Below are 26,355 nucleotides of genomic sequence, written 5' to 3'. Positions count from 1 at the left end.
CATTATTTTAGGCGAAAGAGGCAAAGGCAAAGAGTACCTCCCAATCGATGAAGTGAAGAAAGTGCTATTACGATACATGAATGGGCGAACTATCCAGAAAGCCTTAAAGTCAGCATATGGGTGAAAAAAAAAATTAAAACACATGCTACATGCCATCTTTGCGTTTACTTACCTAGAAGTCCCTATCAGCATCTTACTCCACTCTTCGTTCTTCCTAAGCGAATAAAAATTAGTTTCATTCAAATAACTGCCAAAGTGCTTTGAATTGTTGCGCATTGAAAGCCTTCGCGGGCCGATATGTTTGACATGTCTGGTCTAACGCATAGGCGAGCACCACATGCCAAGGCGTGTTTTTGGTGTTGTAGTTCGACCCCCCCTCTCCCTCAGTACCAAAGAACCTTTTGGACGGGGGTCGACCAACTGGACCGGAAATGGGTAACAATCGTAGGCTGCGTGGGCGATGCAGATCCGTAGGTTCTTGGCAGATATCGGCGGTTATGGGTGTGTGCCAGCTCTCTCGCTACACTCGCCTACAACAATGTGCCGGGTTTTTATTTCTATTTTTTAATTTAAATATATTACGAGTATTCAGTCCTTGTGCTTACAGGTTTGTATGGTACCTGTTTGTGTGTTTTTATTTCTCTTCGCTCTGTGTGCCGGTGGTGACAAGGTTCCGTAGGTTGCAGCTTGCCAGCTTGAACCGATATGGTGTGGTTCAAGTTGTGCTGCTGCTGCTGCTGCTCACGGGGCCCCTTCTAAACCAGTCTACCTATAAAAGGGTTGTGTAATTCGCTCGGCCTGCATGACTACAGGCCCGGTTTGCTCGCACGCGCGCGCTCTCACATGGCCAGAGCATGCTTGCACAGACAGCTCACAGCAGAATGCAATCCGATCGATGCACTTCCGATGATGATGCTTGTGCGTTTTCTAGGAATTGCGGAGGATTGCGGAGTTTCAACGCGCATTTTATGTTTATATTTGGCCGATCAGTGGTTCACTCCTGTGTGCACTCCTGTTTAATTGTTTGTCGGCTTTCAACATAACGACCACCGTTATGTGTCCATTTACAGGGTTTTCCGAGTCAATTTCCAATGTCTACAACATTTGCCCATTGCTTGCGAGATGTTTTTCAACAGCCTGTCAAATGGTGTATTTGCATCACAATGATGTTTCAGTTCTTCCACATGATTTTCAACACAGTTCCCAAGCACGGATTTAGTTTGACAGTTCTTTGTGATGTGTTGAAAATCATATTTAAGAACAGATTTTTTTATGAAGCCATTTGACAACTGTTGAAAAACATCTTGAAGGCGATGCATAACAATGTGCACATTCGAAAGTGACTCGAAAACACCCCTGTAGCCCACGGTTGCTGGAAAGGATAACTGTTTTTGCACTGTTGTTGGTGCTACAAATAGATTTATTCTATTAGTAGGATCACCTTTCAACCAATACCGGGTGCGGTTGTGACCAGCCGATGTAATTAATTGGCATCGCCACCTTCATCGCCGCGAGCGACACGTTTTTTGTTATTGTTGTTGGTGCATCCGCACGTTTTTGTCTTTCCACACATTGTGTGCCCTTTGTCGGCTTCCTGTATTGGATATTGCTCGAAAACCCGAATTTCCATCACTGTTTTCAGCCCACGCATTACGGCTCGCCGAGCCATATTCCCAATAATCCCATTTGAAGGGGAAATTTCAAACCGACCCGCACGGATCGTATAACGGCCGACTCCTCCTCCGGGAAGCCATTCCAACGGTAGCGCAAACACTTCCGCCACGTGGCGGCGTGTCTTGGCGTGCGGTTCGTTGTTCGTTGCTCTATCCATTGCTCACGTGGCGTGAAATGAGCACAGAAAGAGAGAGAGAGAGAGAGAGAGAAGGAGAGGGAGACTGTTTGGTTTGGCCAGTGCCAGTGGTCGCTTGATTTGTATGAATTGCAGGTGTGTGTTGCAATTTTATGGTGATGGTCGATCATTTGGCAGGCGAAATTGAATTATTTGTTCTTCCTGCTTGTTGCGTTTTTCCATTTATCAGTTAGCTAATGTGGATGTACCAAAATACTCGATGCTTTTTATTCAAAGTTTGACCTATATTAACGAACGTTTTTCCTTCCCTTTCTGATGCTTTTTACAGTAAATGGTGACTTTTGCTAAATGGCATACAGCGGAGTGATCGAAAAGGAGTAACAATCTTCCCCGATTCGCGTTCGGATGCTGCTAGAGAGCGAGTAGAAACCACACCACCACCACCACCAGGTGGTCGTCACACACGTATCTGACGCAAGACGGCCGACGGTTCGCGGTGCTGTGCGGTGAGCTGCGTTGGACCGTGGGGGGCGAGGGGGACCCCGTGAGCAAAGTGCCAAGTGCCAAGTGTCGAGCGCGCGCACGCCACCTTTCAGCATGCAGCGGTCGTTCGGTGGCCTGTCGGCGGCCAGCCGGGCAGGAGTTTACGACGGCAAAATAGCCGGCCTGTACGATCTGGAGGAAACGCTCGGTTCGGGCCATTTTGCCGTGGTAAAGCTTGCCCGCCACGTCTTCACCGGCGAGAAGGTGGCGGTGAAGGTGATCGAAAAGACCAAGCTGGACGAGATTTCGCGCGCCCACCTGTTCCAGGAAGTGCGGTAAGTGTGCAGGATGCTGTTGAGCGATGGAAAGGAAGTGATCGCTGATCTGTTGTTTCTTTTTTTTCTTCTTCTTCTGCTCGCAGCTGCATGAAATTGGTCCAGCATCCGAACGTGGTGCGGCTGTACGAGGTGATCGACACGCAGACGAAGCTGTACCTCATACTGGAGCTGGGCGATGGCGGCGACCTGTACGATTACATTATGCGCCACGAGAAGGGCCTGTCGGAGAACGTGGCCCGGGAGTACTTTCGGCAGATCGTGCGCGCCATCTCCTACTGCCATCAGCTGCACGTGGTGCACAGGTACGAGATGTGACGTCAATGGTCCGGTGGAAAAGGTGTCCAGTTGCGCGGGCCCAGTCGCGACCGGGTTTGCTAGGACGTTTGTAGGTTTGTTTTCTGATTTTACTGTTTACTGTCGCACGGTACAGAGATCTGAAACCGGAGAATGTGGTGTTCTTCGAGAAGCTGGGCGTCGTGAAGCTGACTGACTTTGGCTTCAGCAATAAGTTCTGCCCGGGCCAGAAACTGGAGACGTCCTGCGGCAGTTTAGCTTACTCGGCGCCGGAAATACTGCTCGGCGACTCGTATGACGCACCGGCAGTCGGTAAGTGTTGTGGCGCTTCTGCTCCGCTCCATGCCCTCTCCATATCCGGTATCCGGTAGGACGCTTACACCTGTTTGGTTTGGTTTGGTTTAATGTTTGCAGATGTGTGGTCACTCGGTGTGATACTGTTCATGCTGGTTTGCGGTCACCCACCGTTTCAGGAGGCGAACGATTCCGAAACGCTTACCATGATCATGGACTGCAAGTACACGATGCCTGCCCACGTGTCGGACGGTTGCCGGAAGTACGTATTGCTTGGCAGGAAACTGCACTCCTCCCTTCCGTCCGGTGGCGGCTTCCAGTGCCAATGCTGATACCGAATGGGATTTTTTTTTTCTCTCTTCGTCTTCTCGCCTACAGTCTCATCAGCAAAATGCTCGTTCGTGAGCCAGAGAAGCGGGCCACGCTGCAGCAGATTGCGCTGGACGTGTGGCTGATGGAGGGCAGCTGCGAGGAGACGCCGGAAAATCAGCCCCTAGTGAGCCGGGAGCAGGTCAGCGAGGAGGACCATACGCTGATCATCCAGAAGATGATCAATGGCAAAATTGCTACCAAAGAGGAAATCTTAGAGTAAGTGTGCGGCAGTGGGGTTTTTTTCTTTGTATGTGAGGTTCGTGCAGCAAATTTAAATATATTGTTATTCTCTCCCCCCAATTCCTACCGCAGGGCTTTAGATCGTAACGAGTACAATCACATAACGGCGACCTACTTTTTGCTGGCGGAGCGAAAACTTCGTGCACACCGGCAGGAGGAAGCGCAAAAACGGAAACCGGAGCTAACGTTGCCGGTTTCGAACAGTACGCGGTACGTTTTGATTTCGTTTAACCAAACATCTTGGTTAAGAGGAACACACTTTGTATTTGGATTGCTTGTTATTAGGTTGTTTTATTTTTGCCATTTGTGCTCTCTAAATCTGGTGTAGTTTAACTATTTTTTTATTGTTGTTTTGTCATTTTCTTGCACACTAATTTGTACTTTTCAACATTTTATTACTCATTACTCGAGCTGTTTGGATTATGTTTATTTTTCCTTTTTTCCGTAGTTTGTATTGGTAGATTTTTAATACATTTGCGCTACGTGTAGAATGCATTAGACTCGTCGTAGCTTGGTTTTGCTCTCAGTTGCAATTACTTTCGGTGATAAGCGATAAAATATTGGGCGGGGGAAAAAAGGCAACAAACACGTTCAAAATAATGAAAAACTGTTTTATGCCTAACAGAGGGTACATGAACATTAACAACCCACTAATTAAAAAAAAACATTTAAGCTTCACCGTATGTTCGTTAGTCGTTAAAACTGTTGCGGGTAAAGCCATCGATCATCGATTCGCAACATTTATTCGAATGCATCATATGCGTGAGCTATATACCTAGGTAGTTGGGCGTCTGTACTGAAGATCGCTCGTACGACCTTAGACGGTCGCTCCCAGACACCAAACCACTAACACGGGTGTTCTTTTTAAACTTTTAATACTATGCTTGCAGGAATCTAACACTCTTGGGGCTGCACAGTTAAAAAAGCACGCTGCTGCAGGGATGTGGGCAAATATATTGTGGTGAAGCTTCTTCATAAGTGTGTTTAACAAATAAATAATCTAAAGGGAGCGACGGGTTTCCGTATCTGTAGTTCGTTTAACACGTAATCAATGTTCCTTTTTCTACTGTATATTCTATCACTGTGTCGGCAAGGACGAATACAGCTGTAATTTACATTAAATGCATGGTGTGTGTATTTACATGGTTGTTTAAATAAACTAAAACACGTTTATAATGGACGGTTTCCGGTAGCTGCAGATGCACATTTTTGTAAATTATCTTTGGTTGACGGAAGAGATACTTTTCCACTATGAACTGATCGGAACTGTTGCTGTCGACTTAATTTGCAGGTTGCTTCAAAATTTTAAGAAAAACGAAGCAAATGAAGATGAGGATACGCAGGATGGACTGCTGTCAGCGCGACTGGGCATGCATCTGAGTGTACCCAGGACGCCGGGCACGGAAACGGGCCAGGTAAGCACTTCGGGAAGATTGTCGGGGTTGAGACGAGATGAGTCAATTTAATTGTTTTTCCCTTCCCCGCCCAGACCGGTCGAAGTCGAAAGTGCAGCATCGTGCAGGAAGAGGAGGACGACGAGGATGACGTTCATTGTGCTGGCCACGAGGAACTGTCCACGCCGCTGAACAGGAGAGGGTCCCGATCGGAGGGACGCATCAATGTAACCGTGCAGGATCGAATAGCAGAATCGGAAAGGCTAAAACTGGAGGCGAAAAAATATCAACAGTCAGAGCAGCAGCAGCAGCAGCAAAGCCGGCTCAGCGCTGACGAGGAGAGCGACAGAGAATCACAAACGGATCAAGTCGATGGTGGCGATGCCGGTAACCATCAGCGTGCACACCCCCAAACGTCACCGCTGCTCGGTGGCATTGGCAACGTAACGCTGGTGACGAGCGAAAACAGCAGCACGAAAGATCGGCTAGGGATAGCGGGCGGTGGGCTGCACCGGAAACCGATGCCGGAGCTGAAGCGGCACGTCGGCGGCAGCATCGATTCGAAAAAGTCATCCATACTGAAACCAACGCTGGTAAAGATTACGGACGGGGTGGTGGGCGTGCGGTCGGGTTCGTTCGATCAGTGCATGCGCAACATGGCTGGCGGCGGCGGCGGTGGAGAGCTCGTAACGACCAAGATCATTACCGACAGCTCGACGATAACGATACCGATACCGACGCTCAACATTGTTACCGCGTCCACGATACCGAAGTACAAGACGATGCCGTCACCGACCCGGTCGAACGCGATCCTCACCTCGACCACCAACTGTCTGAACGAGATCTTCGAGGAGGGCACGGACGTGGGCAGCTCGGACAGTACGAGCACTACGCCCCGGCCCGTCATCCGCAGCCAGTTTGTGGCGGCCCGCCAGCAAAGCCAACCGGCCGGCAATGGTACGGCGAGTGGGGCGGCGGCCAGCACCGGCAACAATGTGCACCGGCGCACCAAGTTCAACAACAAATCGCGCACCGCGTCCTGCAGCAGCTCGGACGCGTCGGACGACGATTCGGAGAATCGGAAGAAGCGGGCGCACAAAATCGTCGACGCTACGGTTAAGCCGCTGTCGCAGCGGCGCGACTCGCACGACGACTCGAGCGACTCGCAGGACCAGGGCAGCAATGTGGCGGGAGGGGGCGGTGCGGGCAAACCACTCATCAGGGGCATCTCGGGTGCCACCACGAACGGTAGCAGCAGCACTACCAGCAACGGTGGCACTGGTGGCGGCGGTAGCGGCACTAGAAGCGGCACTGGGTCTTCGGCGACGGACGATAAGCATGGCGCGAGCAATCGGCAGAAATCATCGCAGCCCGTCGACTTCCGGCGGCATCGTGGGCGAAGGCGGCCGGTCGAGACGCGGTTGCGCGAAAGTCAGTCCCTGAACCGCATCACCGAGGTGCAAGAGTCGGAGGTCGGCGGCGGTGGCGGCGGTGGTGGTGGTCATTCCGTGACACAACAGCTGGCCAGCAGTACGGTCGTGGGCACACCGCTGGTACAGATGGTCACTTCTAACGGTGCCGTGGCGAAACCGACGACGGAACCACCGAACGCAACGGACGGTGCGGGTAGTTGCGAGCAGCAGTCGGATAAAAGTTGTGATAACGCATCGTCTGACCGGGCGTCTGGAGAACCGGAATCGGAGCCACCGGCATGCCGGGAAGCCGGTACGCCAAGCAGCACAAAGAAGGGACAGTCGGGGAAGGCGGCATCGCCCCGGCAGCATCACCACGGGACGTCCAAGCCGAAGGGGCTTAGTGCGAGAATATTCCACACGTTCAAGAAGCAACCGGTGGCTGCGGTTACGACGACGACCGCTGCCAGCAATGCGGCCAGCGCTATGAGCGATCCACCCTCTACCGGCTCGGCCGACGACATTGAGATAGTGGTCGAGCTGGCCAAGGCACTGAACAACGCGTCGACGGAAGGGGGCAAGACTGGCAACACGAAAAAGATCAAAATTCTTGGCCGCTACTTTCAGGTGAGCAAACCGGGGGGCTTTTATTGGCTGCAAAACACTCGCCGCTGGATTACCACTTTCCTAATGTTGTTTGCCCTTTGGCTGCTACACAGTTCCGAACTGTAGCTCTAACGCTACAGGGTTTATGTGTTTATGTTGTTTTGGCAAGGGACGGCCCATAATGAATGCAATGAATTAATAACGTTTGTGTGTGGAACCATCCAACCCGCCTGTGTGACTAACATGTTTCCTATTCCGTTTTTGTTCGTAGGTGCATAAGAAAATTTACGTTCCCCTGTCCGGTTTGTTCCAGCGGGGTCGCCTATACAAGGCCCAGTCCTGTGGCTCGATCGTGCGCGACAAGGTGAACGTAAACCCGAACGGCGGTGGCGCCGGCTCGCATGCCAACACTACCGGCCGCCATTCAACGATATTCACGGACAAGAATCGTATCATTAAAAATTGTCTCGGTGGTGGCGGCGAAGCTGCTGCCCGGCATCTCGGCAGTGACGGTGACATAAATCACAACGGAGGTTCCCATCATCAGCACCATCAGCAGCATCAGCAACTGCACAGCAGTAGTGGTTTTCTGGCATCGCTCTCGGCTACGGGCGGCGGTGTCGGTGCGTCCAGCGAATGCATTGGCCGTGGTTCGTCCCCGATCGAGCTTGTATCGACCGGGCGCCGGTCCAGCATTGTCGATCATGCGACACCGGTGCTCGGTGCGGCAGCCGTGACACCGCCCGTACCGATCAAGACGGCGTAGTAGAGCCGTTTTGAAGGAGCAAAAACAAAAATGCTAAAATTCTAAAACCACACACACACACAGCTATTAAGCCAAAGAGATTGTTTTGCAAAAGAAGTGTGAGGCTCGTTCTCGGTGTCCTGCTTACCCTCCTGCTGGCGCTCCTGCCCGAAGCGCCGATACAAATGACATGCAATGCAATTTTGTTATCGTATATAGGTAGTCTCCCCAATACCCACGCAAAAGGACAAAGTTTGGTCGAACTGTTTTTACTTAATTAATTTGTTCCACGTTTCGAAAGTTTTTACACAATCAAACCACTGTTTATGTACAGTTTGTCCCAGTTTTTTTTACTAGCGAAAGAGTGATGGAGGGAATGGAAATGATCGCAAAACCCATTGTATACATCAGTTTTCATTAGGAAGAAAACGGAAACGACACGTGCAATATTTCGTTGAATGCGTTTGACACAGGGTTACATTCACTCGATAAGTTATCATTAGTCCGAGATCAGTTCGGTTTGTTCTGCGTGCCCAGTGAAAGCGGAATAGAAAAACGGAAGGAATAGGTTGTAAGGTGCAAAGTATTACGATACGATTAAGTTAAACTCATTTGTTCGCTTGTTTTTAAACGGTTACAGCTGGTCTCGGACGATTGTCGCACAATGGTCACAGAAGCCGGCAGTTTGAGCTATTTTTTAAGTAAAACCCAGAAGTTGTGTGACACGCTCGCGAACCAAATAGTTTGATAGTGCGACGATGCTGAGGTTTGGAAGGGTTTAAACAGAAGGGGATTATGCAGCTTATTTACCATTTTCGTATGTGGACTTGGTCAAAAGGACTGGAAAAAGCTCGACCGACACACTGACGCTGACAGCAAAGAAAGTAAAATAAAATCCTAAGCTTAGAACCGTTGTAGTCTGCAAAGCAACAAGGTACATATAAAGGGCACGGGAAAGCTACTTTCCCAGGCACAGGTAGAACAAAGGGAAAGTCAAACCAGGATGTAGATGTTGTTGCTGTGTCGCCCGCCCGGTTTGGTGGTTTTTGTGTAGTAGTATGGCACACTATCAAAGTACTGCAGAGTAAGACAGACACACACACACACACATACACACATGTGCAAGAAGCAAAATACTAACACTATTTTTGTAGCTAATTTACCACATTTTTACGCGTATCAGTAACTTTTGATAACAAAAAATCTTACCATTTTGTCGATTACTTGAACAGCCGCCGCCGCCGCCGGTTTTGTGTGTGTGTGTGTGTGGTCCCTGTGGTATGTTCACTTTTCATACCCGGGAATGTGTGTGTGTGTGTTGAGGGAAGGCGCCGCCGGGAAAGGGGATGTGAGTACGTGCGTGTATGAGTGTTTCCGTACGATTTATATTTTGTGTATGTGCTGTGCACAGGCCAATTCACTTCTTTCTCAATGGGTCGGTTTTGGGAGCGCGGCTTAATATCGTTTAATCGTCTATAAACCGCCCGAACGCGTGGAATGAATGTGTTAGACGTTAAGCATTAAGCATTGACAAAATCGAATCTACTTGAAGATAGTACGATGTACGATGAAGAGAGAACGAGATACGGTGGGAAGGAGGTAACTGATAGTAAACTCGAATCGAACGTAGCGCGCATGAACATGTGAAGAGAATTGTGTGTTCGCTTAGCACTGCAACTACCAGCTACTATGACTATAACTATTACTACTAGTACTACTACTACTACTACTACTACTAATGCTAAGACTACTACTACCGTAAGGCAAAAACATCCCGTCGGGCGAAAGGGGCATTTATTAGGCTTAAGAGAAGAGTGTATGTAGCTTGTAACTGAACTGAATACAATCAGGATACCTATACTAGACAGGGGGGAGGGAGGCAGCTTAAGTGTGTGTAAATTAACGTTCGATCCATCATCTCTGCCATCTCCCACGCGGGGGGTCGAAAAGCAGGCAAGCAAGAACGATACCACCGTCTCTCGGACGTGCGAAGCCGCCACCGCACAAACACGCTGCTGATATTTGTTGATGCGCTGTTTTGCACTGTGATGTATATTTCCGGTGTGTTCCTTAACAAAAGCAAAAAAGCGAACGATGAATTGCTATATTTTGATTTTTATTTAAATAGAAAAGGGGAATAGAGACATCACCCGGGCATCTAACGCACGAAACACAGGAATGATTCCATCGATGCTCTGTTCATCGATGCTCGTGTTAATAGGTGTTGAGATAGAAATTGTACTTGTCGGTCAGGCATGTAATTTCGAGCACAATTTGCACGAGAAAACTTGTTAGATAAACACACACACACACAGACAGACAGTAAAACTCAATCCCAAAACCGATGGGCACCCCCCCCACACCCCACACCTGATCGTAATCCTCGCAATCCCATACGTGCATACGTGAGTGTTCGCGATTGTATGCACGCTCATCACATTCTTTCTGTTTTGGTGGTCAGTTGATAATGAAAACACATTCGTGATTCGTGGGGCCGGCTGACTGCTCTCCTCTGCTCCGGGTAGTAGCAAGTCAATGGGAAATGTGGGTAGATGTAAGTAGTGTTGCGTGGCGCTGGAATTCCGCATTCAAAGGTGTCGCATAAACAGTACAGTAGCTCTTCTCGAATATAGCGTAAATGTATACAAAAAAAAAAGTACGAATGCTGATTAGACGAGGAAAGCGTAGCGTGGATGGATAGGTTCTAGTTTATACTAAAAATCACCGTACAAGCACTAGAAAGCGGAGCGACAATGTCGTTTCCCAATTTGTTAGCGATAAACAGGGGGGGAGGGAACGAACGAATGTACCAATGAGAACAAAACAAACTTACACAAACATACATTAGTGATCGTTATGTGGGATGATCGTTTAGATTTATTATTAAGAACAGTGAAACACGCAACACTAAAGATTAGACGGGCGGGGGCACACTTTCTGTACAGCAAAACCCCATTTTGTCACCAGCCACCACCTTCATGGAATACCTAATAATAACTCCCCCATTTGGCCCCCATTCTGCTAGGATAAGAATGAGGCGTACAGAATGTATAAGATATATAAACAAAAGAAAGAGAAGAAGAAAAAAAACTTTAATTGCGGTGCCGTCGAAACGAACAAGCTGGTCTTGTTTTGTTATGGTGTGTCACGTTACGTTTATAAGAAGCATATAGCAAAAAAAGAAAAGAAAAGAAAATTATATGAGCGCGATAGTAAGTTATTGTTTAAGGCAAACCGAAGGAGATTTTTTGAAAATTAAATAATTCTGCCACTGTCGGAGAACACATACACACACACACACACACAGGCAAACTAACACTTTCCTAATCCGTAACACCGTGCAGTGGCTAAACATTCATTTCGCTCTTTCGTGCCTCCCGGTAACTACTTACATTTTAATTGTTTTTGCTCGCCCTCTACTTAACTGGTGCTTTTTTATGCGAATGATCCAGTTTTTCCCTTTAACATACACTCACACACACTCACACACGCGCGCTCTCAATAATTGTATAACACGATTGTAAGAGTTAGAGGGGTAAATTAGAATACAAAAAAGCGTACACTCTCATCGAACGTCTTTGCAGCGTACTTTTTGCTCGAAAACAATAATTAAAAAAAAAAACAAAAAAACAATACAAATCCAATTCCACAGAAACAGGGGGGAGTGAAGAATAGTTAATGCAAAATATACCTTTCCAAATCTTTTCAATTTAATAAAAAAACAAACTCGTACAAGTTTTTCTCGAACAAACAAAAAACAACAATAAACAAACTAATAATCTCAACCCATAAACAAAGTCCAGCTAACAATAATAGCGCAAAAAGGATAAAAGAAACTAAACAAAACTGTACCATACAATGAAACAATAAGCTAGAACAGAAAATGGAGACATTCGTATTGGAAAAAAGTTAAACAAACCGATTCAACAGTTGAAAATAGAAGTGTCACATTGAATGTGCGGAAGAACAAAACAAAATAACAGCAGCACAGCAGTAGTGCAACGCCGGTGTGAGAGAGCGTGTAACTAAGCAACCCGGTTTTGAGAACTCCAACCCTCCATATGTATGTGCGTGTGTGAGTGTGTGAGTGTGTGAGTGAGTATGTGTCTGTGCGTGAGTGTATCGTGTGCATGCTACCAACCATGTTGATGATGTTTTAGCTGCAAGCATGTTCCTGGTGTAAAGACAAATCTGGCATAGGCACACATAGAAAGCAGAACACAAAAAGCAACCCTTTTCCCCAACCTTCATCGTCTAACTGTGTGCATTTTAGTGCAAAAGGAAGCAAGGGCGCCCCCTCCCCAAAGAAACAAGCACATTCGAATGCGTCATCAGTGGCAAAACGTCAAATGAAAAAGGAAGTGAAGAAACGGGAGCAGTGACAAATAAACACACAACACACAACACACACACACAGAGCCAATAAGTAACACATTCTCGAAATGCACGCCTAGTGTAGTGGATAGTAGTAATAATAAGATCATCTTCACAACCACAATCACCCAGAGAACGCTGAGCAGCAGCAGCAGCAGCAGCAGCCACACGTAGTAGTAGGGTGTAAGGGAAAAGGAAGAAAGAGAAAGGAGAAAGAGAGCGAGAGATAGTGAGTGAACATGGAAAGAATTATAATAAAAACACACACACACAAGAGCTGTTTAAAACTGTTAAATTTATGTGTGTTTGTTTTTGATTGTTGCAAAAAGCGTTTGCTCGCTTGTCATCCGAAAGCGTGTGTGCAGCACACGTGTCCGTACGAAAAAGGTAAGTAGAAGTAAGGGGAAAACGAGGCAAAATGGTACTGTTAAGGATCTCATTGCGTGTAAACCACTTTACACTGATATTGCGATACTCTTCACATCTTATAAATGAAAAACAAATCGGAAGTAGATGCATTAATAACAAATATAAATGAAGAAAATTTAAAAGTCAACATAAAATAATTGGTCATACAACGGGGCAAAATGGTTACACAATAAATGTCGAAACACACCAAACCAAAGGGACAAAATGGACCACAACATTGGACATTAGGCTTTAGTTGCAGCCCTTGAATCCAGGTAGGATTGTGAGAGTAGAGACTTAAGTTTAGTATTAGAGTGTTTTGTTAAACAATTTAGTAAAATGCTGCACTACTGCAATAATTCACGTATTTTTTTGTAATTTTTCATTTTGATATAATATACATGCATCACAGTTTTTAATTATAAATTATATGATAGTGTAGCGACCTTAGGTTATACCACAGAACGACCATTTCGCCCCACGTTCCCTTACACATGTGTTATACTACTTCCACTACCAGCGCGCACGACGACGTTGCAGGCGTTACGTTACGACGTGCTGGTTGTGTATCGTTCGACGTGCTGGTGTGTGGTGCGGTAAGCGTGCGCACGAACCGGTGATGCAGAGGCTACCTTCGCTCGGCTGTGCGCTCCTGATACCGCAAGCGAACCGAACGGTGCAAATCATGCACACTTAAAGCGACATCTCTGCACCAGCCGGTCGGGGTAGCTGTGTATGTAGCTGTGCGATACCGACCGGTCGCTAGGCAACGCGGTGGAACAAGCTTAAGCGGACCAGCGGCTTGATGGTACCTCTTCTCGCGCGTGATTTCCTGCTACCTGGTACCGACCGGCTCGGCGCACGCATCCCGTCTGGTGTCGTTTGTTGTCGGTGTGTCTGTGTGCGTGTGTGTCGTGATACGCAAATTTGTTGCCTCCTGCCTTCCTGCGAACCATGCGCTCCTGTTACTAAAACCGTATCGAGAGCCTGCCCGGCTTGGGAAATCGGCGGCTGTTCGTCGAACTCCTTCCGCTGCGTGCCGCTGTGCGTGATCTCCTGTTACCGTGGTTGCCTAGTAACCAGCTGATTGCGATGGTGCCGCCATAACGGACCTCGTGGCAGTTTTCTCAATTTTGTTCTTTCGCACACACACACACACACACGAATCAATCAACACAGGCAAATGTGGTTTTATATATTTATTCACGTATGTATATGTATATATATATACTTTTATTTATTTCTTCTCTCATATACTTTCAATAGATTTTAACTCTCTCTCTCTCTCTCTTGCTCGCTCTCTCGTTTGCTCTCCTGCTGTTTCATTCGCTAACTTGGTTTGTCTTTTGCAGACTGCTACTACTGTTGCTGCTGCTGCTAAACAGTGACGTTTAATTGTTGCTAAACATACGCCTCTCTCTAAACCTTTACACACCTCCCTCGGGTGCAGCTAGTTCAATTCTCCCTCTACATATGGGGAACTCCGCTGTCTCCGCGCGACTGTTGCATTTAGAGTGTTTCGGTTTCTTCCGTTTTTTTCTCGTTCGTGTATCTGCATGTATGGCACACACACACACACGCACACAAAACACCCACAAAAATACACCCAATCTTGTTTGGTTTCTATAACACGCCAAAGCTTTTGCGGCCCGTTGTCCAGTTGTATTGACCTAGCGAGAATACCGCAGCGAGCTTTGAGTTTGACTAATTGTTTTGTGTTTTTGTGTTTGTTGCGGACACACACACACACATTTAACGTCATAAATGCATACACACACACACACACACACACATACACATGCACGCACGCACACACAGGAGGAAGGGAAGGGTGTGTTGGGTGTGTGTAAGCTACACGCATGGCTTACTGGGATCTTGAAAAGCACGAAAAGGTTATTTATAGGCAAGACTGTTGCTACAATTGTTGCAACCCCTTTCTGTTCTAACAATCGATAGCGTTTTTACCCCATGCACCCTAAGCAAATATTCAAAAATACATCTTTAATTTTTATCCCTTTCCCTCCTCTCCCTTTCCCCCCCCCCCGTCTTTTTTTTGCAGAGTTTCTTTTGCATAATTGATTTTTTTTTCCAATTTAGCAAAGCTTTCACGTTTTTCGTTTTATCTTTGTCGCGTTTGCTCTTGTTTGTGTGTACGTGTGTGCAAGTATGTGGTTTTGCTGTAAATAGAACACGCTCCAATCCCCAGTTTTGTTTTTTGTTTAGCTTTATACTATATACGCAGGTAATAATAATATTACATTCAGCAGAAATGTTTCGCTAATCAATAATCAACAACGAACTAACAACCCTTGAAGATCCTTGGCCTACTGCGGATTGGATGATGGATTTTGTTGAGGAGGGGGGGGCTTGATTTGTGTAAATGCCAAAACCTAAAGCTTAAAATGGAAAAAGTGGTTCAAATTATAGTTGATTTGTGATCCATTTTCTTGTTTTACTTTTTCAGAACTGCATTGCGTTGTTAAAAGCAAATTGTTGAACGGAAATTGGGGGTTTTCTGTACCATATAATAATGCACACCAAGTGTAATTGACTGCAATAATTTGAATAAAGTTTTTTTTTTCTTGACTTTTCAATCACTTTCCGCTTTTTTTCTATTAAAAATCTACCAATTAACCAACCAATCAACAAGCCAATCAAAGGGATACCGCGGTACCGTCTAAGCAAGCTATGGCCAAGCAGCAAATAGTGCGGCCCACAGCATGGAGCGACACAGACACACAGAGAAACGGAGCAGCCCATGCTTTTACACACAACAATATATGTAATCTACATTCCAAACAACACATCATCGCTTGGGGCTCCCGCGTCGTCCAGTCGCGGCTCTCTTATGGGCATCTTTTTTTTTTTTTTTTTGGTGATTTATCTCGTTACTATTTTGTTGCACCCATAACAAACATTGCTATACATCATCATCATGCTACAAACAAATTACGGTGCACAGGCTGAAGGATATTCAACGGCAAACAAACAAACGTAACACTACTACACACTCTACAGGTAGCGGCGCATTGAGTAACGTACAGTATTAGTAGCAGTTGTCGTAGTAGTTTGTGTGTTCTCCTGTTCCATTGCATGTTTCACTGTTCCAAGCTATTGGTCACTCATTGTCTCGACTAACAGGGTATGAGTATGATGCTATCTCTGTTTTTTTTATATGCGATTTATATGTCACTTACACTTCATATAACACACTGTATCCATTGAGATCGATTATTTTGAGGAGTTTTGCATTGTTTAAACTCCTTCGTACAACATTTGTTTTTTTTCTCCTTTTTTTCTCTCCCTCTCTCTGCCTTCTTTCTTCGTGTGTTACGTTTTGTTGTGTATTTTTTGCGCTCTCTTCCTCTCTTCTTTTGCTTTTTTAGTTATTATTATAATAATTATTCCAGTCTCTACGTTTGTAATTGACAGAAGTGTTCTTCTCCGTTCGTTTTCTGCTAGCAACTGGTGCAAATTGTATTAACGATTTTATGTTATTGTTTGTCTTTTTTTTAATTAAATGTGTTTTTAATGATTTCTCTAGCATTTCTTTAATGTTTTTTTTTTTTGTTTGTTTTGATTTACTTTTTGTGCATAATTTACTTTCGGCTTCTTTTACGATTTCTTGCCGGCTTCCTTTTTTATTTGTCTTACTCGCTTTCAGCTGGTTTTTTTTTGGTTTAATCTTCTCTTTATCTTCTCTTTTGCGTTTGCGCACAATCTTTAATTTACTAAACATTCTTGCGCTTTGCTTGCATTTTGTTGTTGTTGCCTTCAGATATTTTATATTGAGTTTATGAAATATAATTTTGCATATGAAATATATGTATATATATATATTCTCGTAGCCTATTATGTCAGTAGGCGCGCACAGCTTTCATTATATTTTCTTTTAATACCGCATATACAAGATTTTTATTTCCTCTACGTGTTTTTGCCCCCGCAGTGTGTGTGTGTGGTAAGGATAAGGAGAGAGAGAGAGCTTTAGCGATCACTTCCTGCTCCTGCTCCTCCTTCTCCTCCTCCACACACTGGCTCTTACGATTCGTATCCTTACGATCTGATTATATGCGTGTTCGCTACAAAGTTAGATAATGAGCTTTTTCTAATGTTTCTAACACTACTGGATAGATTTTGCTAGAGCGGATTTTTCTCCCTCACCTGACGATTCGGTACACTAAAGGTTTGTAGGAAGGGTAATATATATATGTAAAAAAAGAATCCTCGTCCTTTTGCGAGTGAGGGGGGCCAGCTGGTAAAAGAGTACGAAATTTCCCCTTGCACTTTGAGTTTAGAGATTTACTGTCAAATTCATTGATTGAGCGATGAGAGGACGCGGTACACGATATGGAAATTGGTTGTGATGTCCTTGCCCCTTGGTAGTTCCTGATCTATCTCTCGATCGACACACACATTTGCGATTTGGCCTAAAAAAGTAAGCTTGGGTTTTCAAAACTTTCCATTGCAGCATTCCTCTCCACATGCATGCTTCGAGATTGGTCGAAAGAGGTCGATACATATCTATATAAAGTTGATTTTGTCTTGCTTTGCGAAACATACCGAACAAAGTAGTTGGACTTCTTTGTTGCTTGTTTCAGAATTCTCTGTTTGGATTTTATCTTGGCGTAGGTTCTGTTGGTTCGATTGCTTTCGATTCTTCTTCATAGAGATACCCAACATTCCAGCACACAGCTTTTACTGGCGACCCTTTACAGTGTTTAGCAGTATATAGGTTTTGTTTCAGTTTGTTTCGTTTTCGGGACATCTATAAAACATTCTACAAACACACGCTTTCACCAGTGTCTACACGGTGTCTACACCGATTCTGTCTTCCTACAGACAGGGGGGGGGGGGAAGAAAAAAATGAGATTTTCTTCCACGTTTATAAGATTCTACACAATAGCACAATCATTCGCCCCCGAGGCGAGAAGAACAATACACTCTCTCTCTCTCTCTCTCTCTCTCTCTCTCTCTCTCTCTCTCTCTCTCTCTCTCTCTCTCTCTCTCTCTCTTTTTAGTAGATTATATGTTATCATAAGTTTAAAGCATCCGTTGCCCTTTTTGAAGTTGCAGGCAGATTATTTCCTGTGTTTTTTTTTGTGTTCGTTCGTTTGTTTGTTTGTTTGTTAGGTATGATTGGTTCCGTGTTGGTTTCGGTTGGTACTAATCTTCTAGCGTGCAAGACAAACAGATTCGATCGGTTGCTGCAGCTGCTACAACCATCCTGTGCATTGTGTCACTCGCGGTATTTAATTGATCCTGTCCTTCACATGTTGCTACTATTTTGTAGCTTTCCTGCCTTTTTTTCTTGCTTGCGAAGCTAACCGAGCGCACCTTCAACAAATGAGGTTTCTGTGATAAATGTATCTAAATTTTTTGGAAAAAACCTTCAATCAACGGGATGTAGTTGCAAATCGCGTACAACAGCACAACAACGCACGATGTGTCGTTGTTGCCATACCCTTTCTTTTATCCGCTTCTCCCTTAGAATAGCTTCATTTGACAGTATGTTGTAATGTTTGAGTTACTTCCCTTAAACAATATCGAGTAGGATTATTAGCGCATTATTATGAGGGATTATTTTAGCGTGGTTCAGAAGGATGAAAATCTACACTTGTTTGCTTGTTTTGCTACACCACATCTACACACACCACTCTAAAACCCATTTGTCCTAATGGTAGTTGATTGGGGGAGCTTCTTCCCATACGCTTAAGTTAGCCAATGCGGTAGGATGTGAATGTTTTTGTGACTGCAATCATGCAACTGGAGGTTCCACAGAGTTAACAAGTGTATTAGTGTGTTTTTGGTACGCATGCAGTGTGTAGTCCGTGTCTTCTGTGCTGAAATGAAGTGTACACAAAATAAGGAAAAAAGGTATAAATTAGGACATAATGTAAACGGAAGTGCAAGTGCGTGCAATAGTATGTACCTGAAGGTTTGCTACAGGATCCGGAATCTGTATGTGTATGTGTGTTGTGGGTTTGGAAATTAATCTACAAAAAAAGCGAAAATACTATGAGTATTGAAAACCAAAGTACGGCTGTGTTGAGCAAGTTTTGCACAAACAGTCAAACAACAGCTATCATTCGGCTCTTACCATTTTGAGTTTGTTCATCATTGATTTGTATGATTTGGTTCGTTCATTCAAATGGTCTTTCTTTTTTGTTTATTTTGATTAATTTCGTTTAAGTTACTAATTTTTGTGTAATTTTATTGTTATACAGCCCAGTTATATAATAATAAAAAACAGTTTCCGTTTTTGTTCGGCTATAAGTTTCGGTTCTTTTTCTTTCCTTCTGCTGCCCAGTGCATTTATTACAACAAACATACAAAACTAGCATCAATCGTTTGCCGTATTACACGCGTACACAGTGGCTAATACGGTATATGTACTTTTCTATGTATAGTTACTTTTATATGCGAACTCTTGACTACAAAAGCATTCACACGATGCCAATTCGTCATCTCAACAATGTTTCTTTCACTTTCATTCGGGTTGCTCTCTTTTGGGTAAAGTTTGTTGGATGCTAAAAAATAACAGTCGATTTTTAGGGGAAAAAAGGAAAAAATAACGAAAATATAAAACACAATCAATTAAAATGAATGAATTTATTCTTGTCCCGTCACACACTAAACGTGTTGTAGACGCGCGTTTTACTGTCTTAAATATAAAGTTTGTTAAAATATTAACAATTGGAAAAGGGTAGCGGGGGATGGGGTGAAGGGGCTTTGACTCGAGTAACGGCTACATATTTATATATATTAAACGTAAAATAATACACACAAAACATCAATCAGCTCAAAAAGGGGATAGATTGGGAAAGGATATTTATGTTTGGAGTGCGGGAGCTGTATATTACTTGTTTTTGTATCCTCCTAACAAACCCTCGTGGAAGAGCGCACCAACTTTGCATCTACCAAGAACAGAACGAACCGTAATATCAAACTGAATGCGCGTGTGTTTAATAAATAAGAGTGTTTTGGTGTGTACTGGAGAGTACGAAAGAAAACGCATTTTGCAACACACACAAAAAAACCGCAACAGAATGCAATTGTAGAAAGTTGGAAAACAGGAAAAAAAAGATAAAACAACAAACAGAGAAAGGGTAAATATCACAAAGTGTCGAATGAACGGCGTGCGGGAATGCCAAATGCCGAATCAGAATCGAATCAATAACAAATAGTAACATTTACAGCGGTTCCCCGCCGGTTTTGCAATGCTCTTCACAACCAACTCGCCCCATTAGGTATCAAAAGTTAGCGGAAAAAGCTGTTTTTCCCCTTTTGCTTTGCTCCAAAAATAATTTACGCACACTTTAGGCGATGGTTTGGGGCAACCATACAAATAACTTTCCGCCAAAAATCCGAATGGATTCGGTTTTTTTGTGTTGTGTGTGTGTGTGTTTGTACTACTGATTTGTGTTGGGTGTGTTTTCTATCGCCAAATTGCCAACTTTCTCGCTAGTCCTCTTTCGAATGAGAGAATGAGAGAAAGGAAAGCTCCAATCAGTGGCCCAAAACCAATTGCCGCACCAATAGAAAGAGGGGAAAACAGAAGTAATAAATAAAAAAGAGAGTTAAATGAACGAAAGTTAAACAATAAACAGTTGTTGCCGATCAACTAAAACCGTCTGACTTACGCTAGAGTTTTTCACGCATCCATTGCACTCGAATAATTTGCGTGGCTGTTTGTAAATATTTGCTCTTAGCTTGTTTTTTCCCTTTCTCTGAGCGCAGCTTCTTGCGGCTGTGTTTGCGCGCCCGTTCGCTTTGGTAGATAATTTTCCACAGCAAAAAAAAGCCAATCGATCGACTTTCAAGTACAAGTTGTTCTGTTCATTTCTTCTTCGTGCTTCGGCGCAATGGATTGTAGTAAACGTGTGCGCTGCTGAACGGTGTCTTGCGTTGTTGGTTTCTTTTTTCGACTGTTTTTTCACTTCATCTTCTTGTGTTTACTTAAACAAAAAAAAAAAAAGGTTCAATCAACAATAGAGAGGCTCATTCGTTAATGTTGTCTTGCTCTACTACGTTACTCTTAGCGTACACTTGGTTTCAAGCAAATCGCTAACAACACAGCAAGAACGTTCAAAACACAGTGGTTTCAAATGTCATCCAGCAAGCAAGTGGGCGAAAGAGAACGAGAAGCACATTGGGGGTAATTGCACATTCAAATCACACCAACTTATCGATCTGGTGTGTGTGTGTGTTTGTGTTGTATAACAATCTACAAAAACAACCGATGAATTTCTTGACGTGGAAAATGTGGTGCATCAGAGCATATCCCAATGGTAAATGGCGGTTAGTGCATGCGCACACATACACACGCCTTTCGACAGGAACAACCTGGGTGTGGGTGTGTGTTGCGGTGCACAAGAGAGTTTGATTTTGCTTTTGAGGATCTGCATCATTGTGCTACTTCCCTGCTGCACCACACTAACACCACCGCACATGCTGGTTCTTCCGCTGTGCTTGCTAAGAGCTAACAAAACTCCCCCCCCCCCGCTACTAAACATGTACGGGGCTCCTTCTCTTCCTGCTCCACTCCGCCCGGGTTGACGACCACTAGGCAAAACAAACACCGGACACACCACACACACAGCGACAAAAAGCACGGTATGCTAGCTGTACGCTGCCATGCAAACACTACTCCTCTAGTAAAGCACCATCTAAAGACAATTTTCCCTTCTTTTTTTCTCCTAAACCGGGATATATGAACCAACATTCACTTGCTGCTACTGGTGGGTGCCCTAATATTGCACCTTAATTAACTGGTGTGGTGTGTTTGTGTGTGTGTCTGTGTAGGATGATGCCACGTTAGAAGCATCACACCGTTGGGATTAATTTTAGCACGCTTTGTCCTAATAATTCGTTTTGTTCGGGAGGGGCGGGTGTTGGGTATGTGTGTTTTTTTCCGAAGAGGGATAAAGTAGGGATAAAGTGTAGATATTCAACTACTATGGTCTTGGTGATAGAGTTTAATAGTTATGCGTTTCTGTGTTTCTGCATCCATTCCGCTTTTGGGCTTCCTCTTCTTGCTCGTTTTTCCGTTAAGCTTCCGACATTACATCATTACTGCGCGCACAAGTTGATCCTTTCTTGGTTACAATTTTCTTTTCTCCTGTGTGTTTGTGTGTGTTTTTTGTTTGTTTGCTTATCTTCTTTAAATATATATCTATATACCTTCCGCATCATCTTTCTTCTTCCCTCTTGCTAAAGTCTCATTTCTATCGCTTTTGCTAATTATGCTCCAGGCTCAGGCTACACTATAACAACATTTATTCTTTTTTTTTTGTTTGCAATATGCGTGGGAGAGAAATGGTGGGGGGGGGGGGGGGAGGGCATAGAGGATGATTGGGGATTACTTTCCGTCTGTCTCTGTCTCGCTTTAGTCTTACAGTCTACAGTAAACGTGTTTCTGCTGCTCTTGCTACATTATCACTATGTTGTTGTTTTTTGTTTTGTTTTGTAATTTGAATGTTTGCACTCCGTGCCGCCACCCTACGCCTACGGGCTTGTCCGCTTGATCACCGTACGGGCGCAAAAGCAAAACACACAAGCGCCGATGATTTCGATCTGCACCGAATCGGTAAACGTCACACGCCGACGCACCCACACACGCACACAACCCAGCATCGCTCTTCACGAGGTTTGCGAGATCTGGGGAAAAACCCGGTAGTGAATACAATCCGCCTATGCGACGATTCAAAACGAGCTTTTCTTTCCATTCATGCCAACGAACGACGAACTCCCTACTTGAGGATCTAACCACCCTGGTATAGGGGGTAGCAGTAGTAGACGATCGTACAGTACCTACGGTGTGTGCATATGTGTGTGTGCGCGTGTGGATGCATATATGCGGGGAGGGGGGCTTGAAGCTTGGTTTTAGAGGGTTTCCTATACCACCAGAACGATTTATGTTTTGTCCCCCGGTACATCTTCCTTGAAGAGCTGAAGTTGCTTTAAACAAAGGCCCAGCATTCGAGCGTTTTGATGACGAAATCTTCCTGCGGTGCGAGCGGCTCGTTCGAGTACGTGCTGCAGTGCTGCGATCGGCCCTGATTCAGATCGCCATCCAGCCAAAGGCCAAATTTGCCGCTAAAAGTAAAAGACAACAGTAGCGTTAGTTTGAAAAGTAATCATAAAAGGGGGGAGGCAGTGGTATGTATGGCGAGGTCAGCGGTTTGTGCCAGCTAATGAGTAAAATATTTTCGCACACAGACCAGAGTTCGGACGCCGTTATCTCCATCACTAAATCACCCGCACAAATCCCATACGCCATTATCAAGCAATCTCGTGATCTGGCCATACCAGTGGCTGGATCGCAGAACGCTCGGTCCCCCCCCCCCACAAGGTAATGTAAACAATAACACATCCCATTTCCTACTCTATTCTCGATGTCTGTCCAACTGCTTGGGCTCGACTGGCTGACTGAATAATGTCATCTTCGCGCAATGACGCCGTGATCTATTCTAGGTGACATTCCCTTATCGCGGGATACTTACTCTCCGGCACCGATCGCCAAGCTTTCCGGGTTGCCCTTGATGAAGTACAGATTCTCGCCGCTCCAATGGAACACCTTGAAGTGGGGATTAAATTTGTACAGCAGCGATTCGCCGGTGCCGTAGAAATGGTCCGACACATGCAGCGAGCAGGATGTGAGCGCACCAAACACCTGAGGATCGTTCGAAAAAGTGGATGATAGTAAAAGATGGTAACAATACATCGTTCGAAAAATGGCTGAAATAAACCGCCCGCTTCCTTACATTGTGATCCGTATCCTCTATCACGATCAGTATGGGGCTCTCCAGCTTGTGCATCTTGCGGTAGAGCGAGTTCAGCGAAAAGCCGTGCTGTGAGGTGCTGAACACGAGAGACCACGAGTATCCCTCAGCACGTGCCGGTAGATGAGCACACAGCTTTTCCCTAAAAAAAACCACAGCAAGAAGAGACGAACGAAGGCAAAGAATGAGTTGAAACGTCCCAACTGACAACAGGAAAGCTCTGCACCACCACTTACCTGTGCTCCTCGCTGAGGATCTCGGTCTGACCGACGAGGTCCGGAATCTGGAAGTCCTGATCGAACGAACCAGACGCAAACAGGGTCGCTTTTCTGTAGTCATCTGTGCTCATAGACAGCACCTGGGGAGGATGGATTGAAGAGAAGGGAAGAAAGCGCACGGTTAGTATTTTCGCTGCGGTACGATCGTGGCTGTGGTTTGCCGATCGGGTGTTCAGGATTCTCGAGCACTACACAACTTCTGTCAAATGGGGAGTTACGGTTTCTACACAACAAGAGGCTTGCACTCGGTGATGATGATAGTGATGATGATGATGATGATGATGGCGTTAGCTCTGTGTTTGGATGACTGTCTACTGTCATTCGCAGATGAGAGGCGCGAGGGGTTATGGGTTTTGGGGTGAGGTGGTTTGAATCAATTACTACACTAACGTTCTAACACTAGTGAAAGAGAGAAAGAGAGAGAGAGAAAGTTGGAGAGAGGCAGACAGACAGAAATGGCCTCCGCTCCCGTATGTGGCCAATGCCGTATGCTCGATGGTGGCGGTAGTAGGGGGAGGGATTGACCTTACATTTCACTACAAACGATAGCAGATCGACAACGAACAGAAACGGACTAGAAACTGAAGAAACGTTTACTCTAACAACGAAAACGGTAGAGGTAGAGTGGAGGCAATAGGCGCGTGTTTGAAATTTACGACAACGAGAAAACAGGTACGAATATGTTTGGCTACACGTGTACACGTTGACACAATATACATCATACTACAAACAAGATATTCAAAACCAAATCAAAACAAACCAAATTATGTGATCCACAACAATGCACGCATGGTGATTATCTGTCCGTGCCATTTTTAGTACAGCTCTGACGGCATACGGTTGGAAGGTTCCTACTTGAATCGTGCCAACATGTCTTTGCTGGAGCGGTGGTGGTGGGATATACTAAATAAATCTTAACCAGTCCTGAGACTGAGTCTGAGTGACGAGTTCCCAACGTTACTGCCACCACGAAGATTAAAGTTTGTGCCATAAACAATTAAATAATTCCAAGCTACTGCATAGTACGGCTTAGTTTTACAGGCCACTGCTTTGCTGGGAGCTGGACCAGACGCTGGCGCTATCATCATGCTTGCGATGTTGTCTCATACGCCTTCTTTACGACGCGTTTGGTTTTGGCGGCTCTGCGCGACTAGCAGTATGATATATGAACTCGTCTCGGCCACAGACTGTGTGCTGTAAACCCCAAAAACATGGTCTAGTGACACGTGTCGCGTGATATTAAAGCATACACAATGATTGAATGTACGCTACTTGCTCCCTTCTATTACGTCTCTTGCGTACTTGGCACACATGAAACACGCTTGCGCTGCCGCACGCATTTCACCATTAGTATCAACGGAGAATGAGAACAATAACATCGCAACAAACAACCCTTCATCGCTTATCGTACACAGGGCATTTTACCTCCAGGTGAGCTTTGCAATGCGTAATAGTGGTGTTAAACCCATCCACCATGCATTGCATTGTACACGATCGCGTTTGATCTCCATCACACATCTTTCCCCATTCAGTAGCGATAATGGTGGTGGAGGACGGTGAAATGCATGGAAAACAAAACGTGATGCTGGGACGTTTCGCAGATGTTGGCAACGATGTGATTTGTTTACGCAAAGTGACGCTAGTAAGGCAACGCTCTGCTGCGGAGTGCGTTAATTTGCGTAAGATTATAATTTGTTTACGGTTTACTAATGACCTCAACACACTATGGTGCAGCGCCACGCCTACTCCTACAAATATTAATAGGCACAGAATTTATCTGCTTGGGTACGTCATTACAATGACACTAGATTTCCTAGGATCGTAGATATTACGACGCATATACATATTCAAACATTCTGTTGATTTATAGTAGAGGGATCTTAAGATATCAATTAGTGCTATACATTTCAAAAAGTGTATTAAATTTAACTTTTAACATCTCAAAAGTACTATGCGATCATCCACGGACTTATATCTGGAGTCGATCCGGATAAGATTCAAATTAGGTCCATCCGTACGACAACCTTCAAAGATCATCACTTACTTCAAAAGTTTTTTTGTTTCCTATAAACTATTGATTGTTTCAAGTAATATCAGAACTCTCAGTTGATTAGCACCTCAGCAATCCAGGCCCCTTGGGGTGCTCCCGAGTACCCGTGCTCGATGCTAATGATAGTGCAATTAACGAAAAAAAAGGGACCCACAACACCACATTCAGCCTACAAAGAACAATGAAAATCGTAGCAGAATTCAATTGTAATTTTCAATGGAATCTATCATTACTAAGGCAAACAATGCATGCTGCTGGGGCGTTGATCATCGTCTGTTCTGGATGGGCCTGGATACACACGACAGTTGCGATCCGCGATGCTCGTCGTTCCAGTCGTTGGTAGCTTTCTAAACAAGCACATAAGCGCTTTAAGCAACCTCGGTTGGAATCGCCCTGCATCAAAAAATAAATGCAAATCATTGGGCTCTACAGCCAAATTGGCGCAAGCGCCATTCAAAGCTCATCCTGTTTCCATC

General features: G+C 44.9%; 2 protein-coding genes across 36 annotated transcripts in view; one reads left to right on the top strand and one right to left on the bottom strand.

The window, feature by feature from the left end:
- The window catches only part of LOC121587770 (serine/threonine kinase SAD-1), a 34,320-nt gene extending 21,718 nt beyond the window's left edge, over nucleotides 1-12,602 (top strand). For all 5 annotated transcript variants that reach the window (XM_041904873.1, XM_041904874.1, XM_041904875.1 and 2 more), the window contains 9 exons: nucleotides 2,139-2,628; nucleotides 2,715-2,933; nucleotides 3,062-3,237; nucleotides 3,340-3,481; nucleotides 3,598-3,807; nucleotides 3,904-4,041; nucleotides 5,123-5,246; nucleotides 5,321-7,264; nucleotides 7,515-12,602. In XM_041904873.1, the coding sequence (XP_041760807.1) occupies nucleotides 2,408-2,628; nucleotides 2,715-2,933; nucleotides 3,062-3,237; nucleotides 3,340-3,481; nucleotides 3,598-3,807; nucleotides 3,904-4,041; nucleotides 5,123-5,246; nucleotides 5,321-7,264; nucleotides 7,515-8,009 (3,669 nt within the window). In that variant the 5' untranslated portion in view covers nucleotides 2,139-2,407 and the 3' untranslated portion in view covers nucleotides 8,010-12,602. The remainder of the gene's footprint in view (nucleotides 1-2,138; nucleotides 2,629-2,714; nucleotides 2,934-3,061; nucleotides 3,238-3,339; nucleotides 3,482-3,597; nucleotides 3,808-3,903; nucleotides 4,042-5,122; nucleotides 5,247-5,320; nucleotides 7,265-7,514) is intronic.
- Nucleotides 12,603-20,728: 8,126 nt separating this feature from the next.
- The window catches only part of LOC121588695 (TLD domain-containing protein 2), a 106,678-nt gene continuing 101,051 nt past the window's right edge, over nucleotides 20,729-26,355 (bottom strand). For all 31 annotated transcript variants that reach the window (XM_041906952.1, XM_041906969.1, XM_041906970.1 and 28 more), the window contains 4 exons: nucleotides 23,788-23,909; nucleotides 23,534-23,693; nucleotides 23,273-23,442; nucleotides 20,729-22,865 (listed from right to left, as the gene is read on the bottom strand). In XM_041906952.1, the coding sequence (XP_041762886.1) occupies nucleotides 22,730-22,865; nucleotides 23,273-23,442; nucleotides 23,534-23,693; nucleotides 23,788-23,909 (588 nt within the window). In that variant the 3' untranslated portion in view covers nucleotides 20,729-22,729. The remainder of the gene's footprint in view (nucleotides 22,866-23,272; nucleotides 23,443-23,533; nucleotides 23,694-23,787; nucleotides 23,910-26,355) is intronic.

Source organism: Anopheles merus, chromosome 2R (genome assembly GCF_017562075.2).
Source record: "Anopheles merus strain MAF chromosome 2R, AmerM5.1, whole genome shotgun sequence".
NCBI classification, from domain to species: Eukaryota; Metazoa; Arthropoda; class Insecta; order Diptera; family Culicidae; genus Anopheles; species Anopheles merus.
This window is presented reverse-complemented; position numbering and strand designations above follow the sequence as displayed.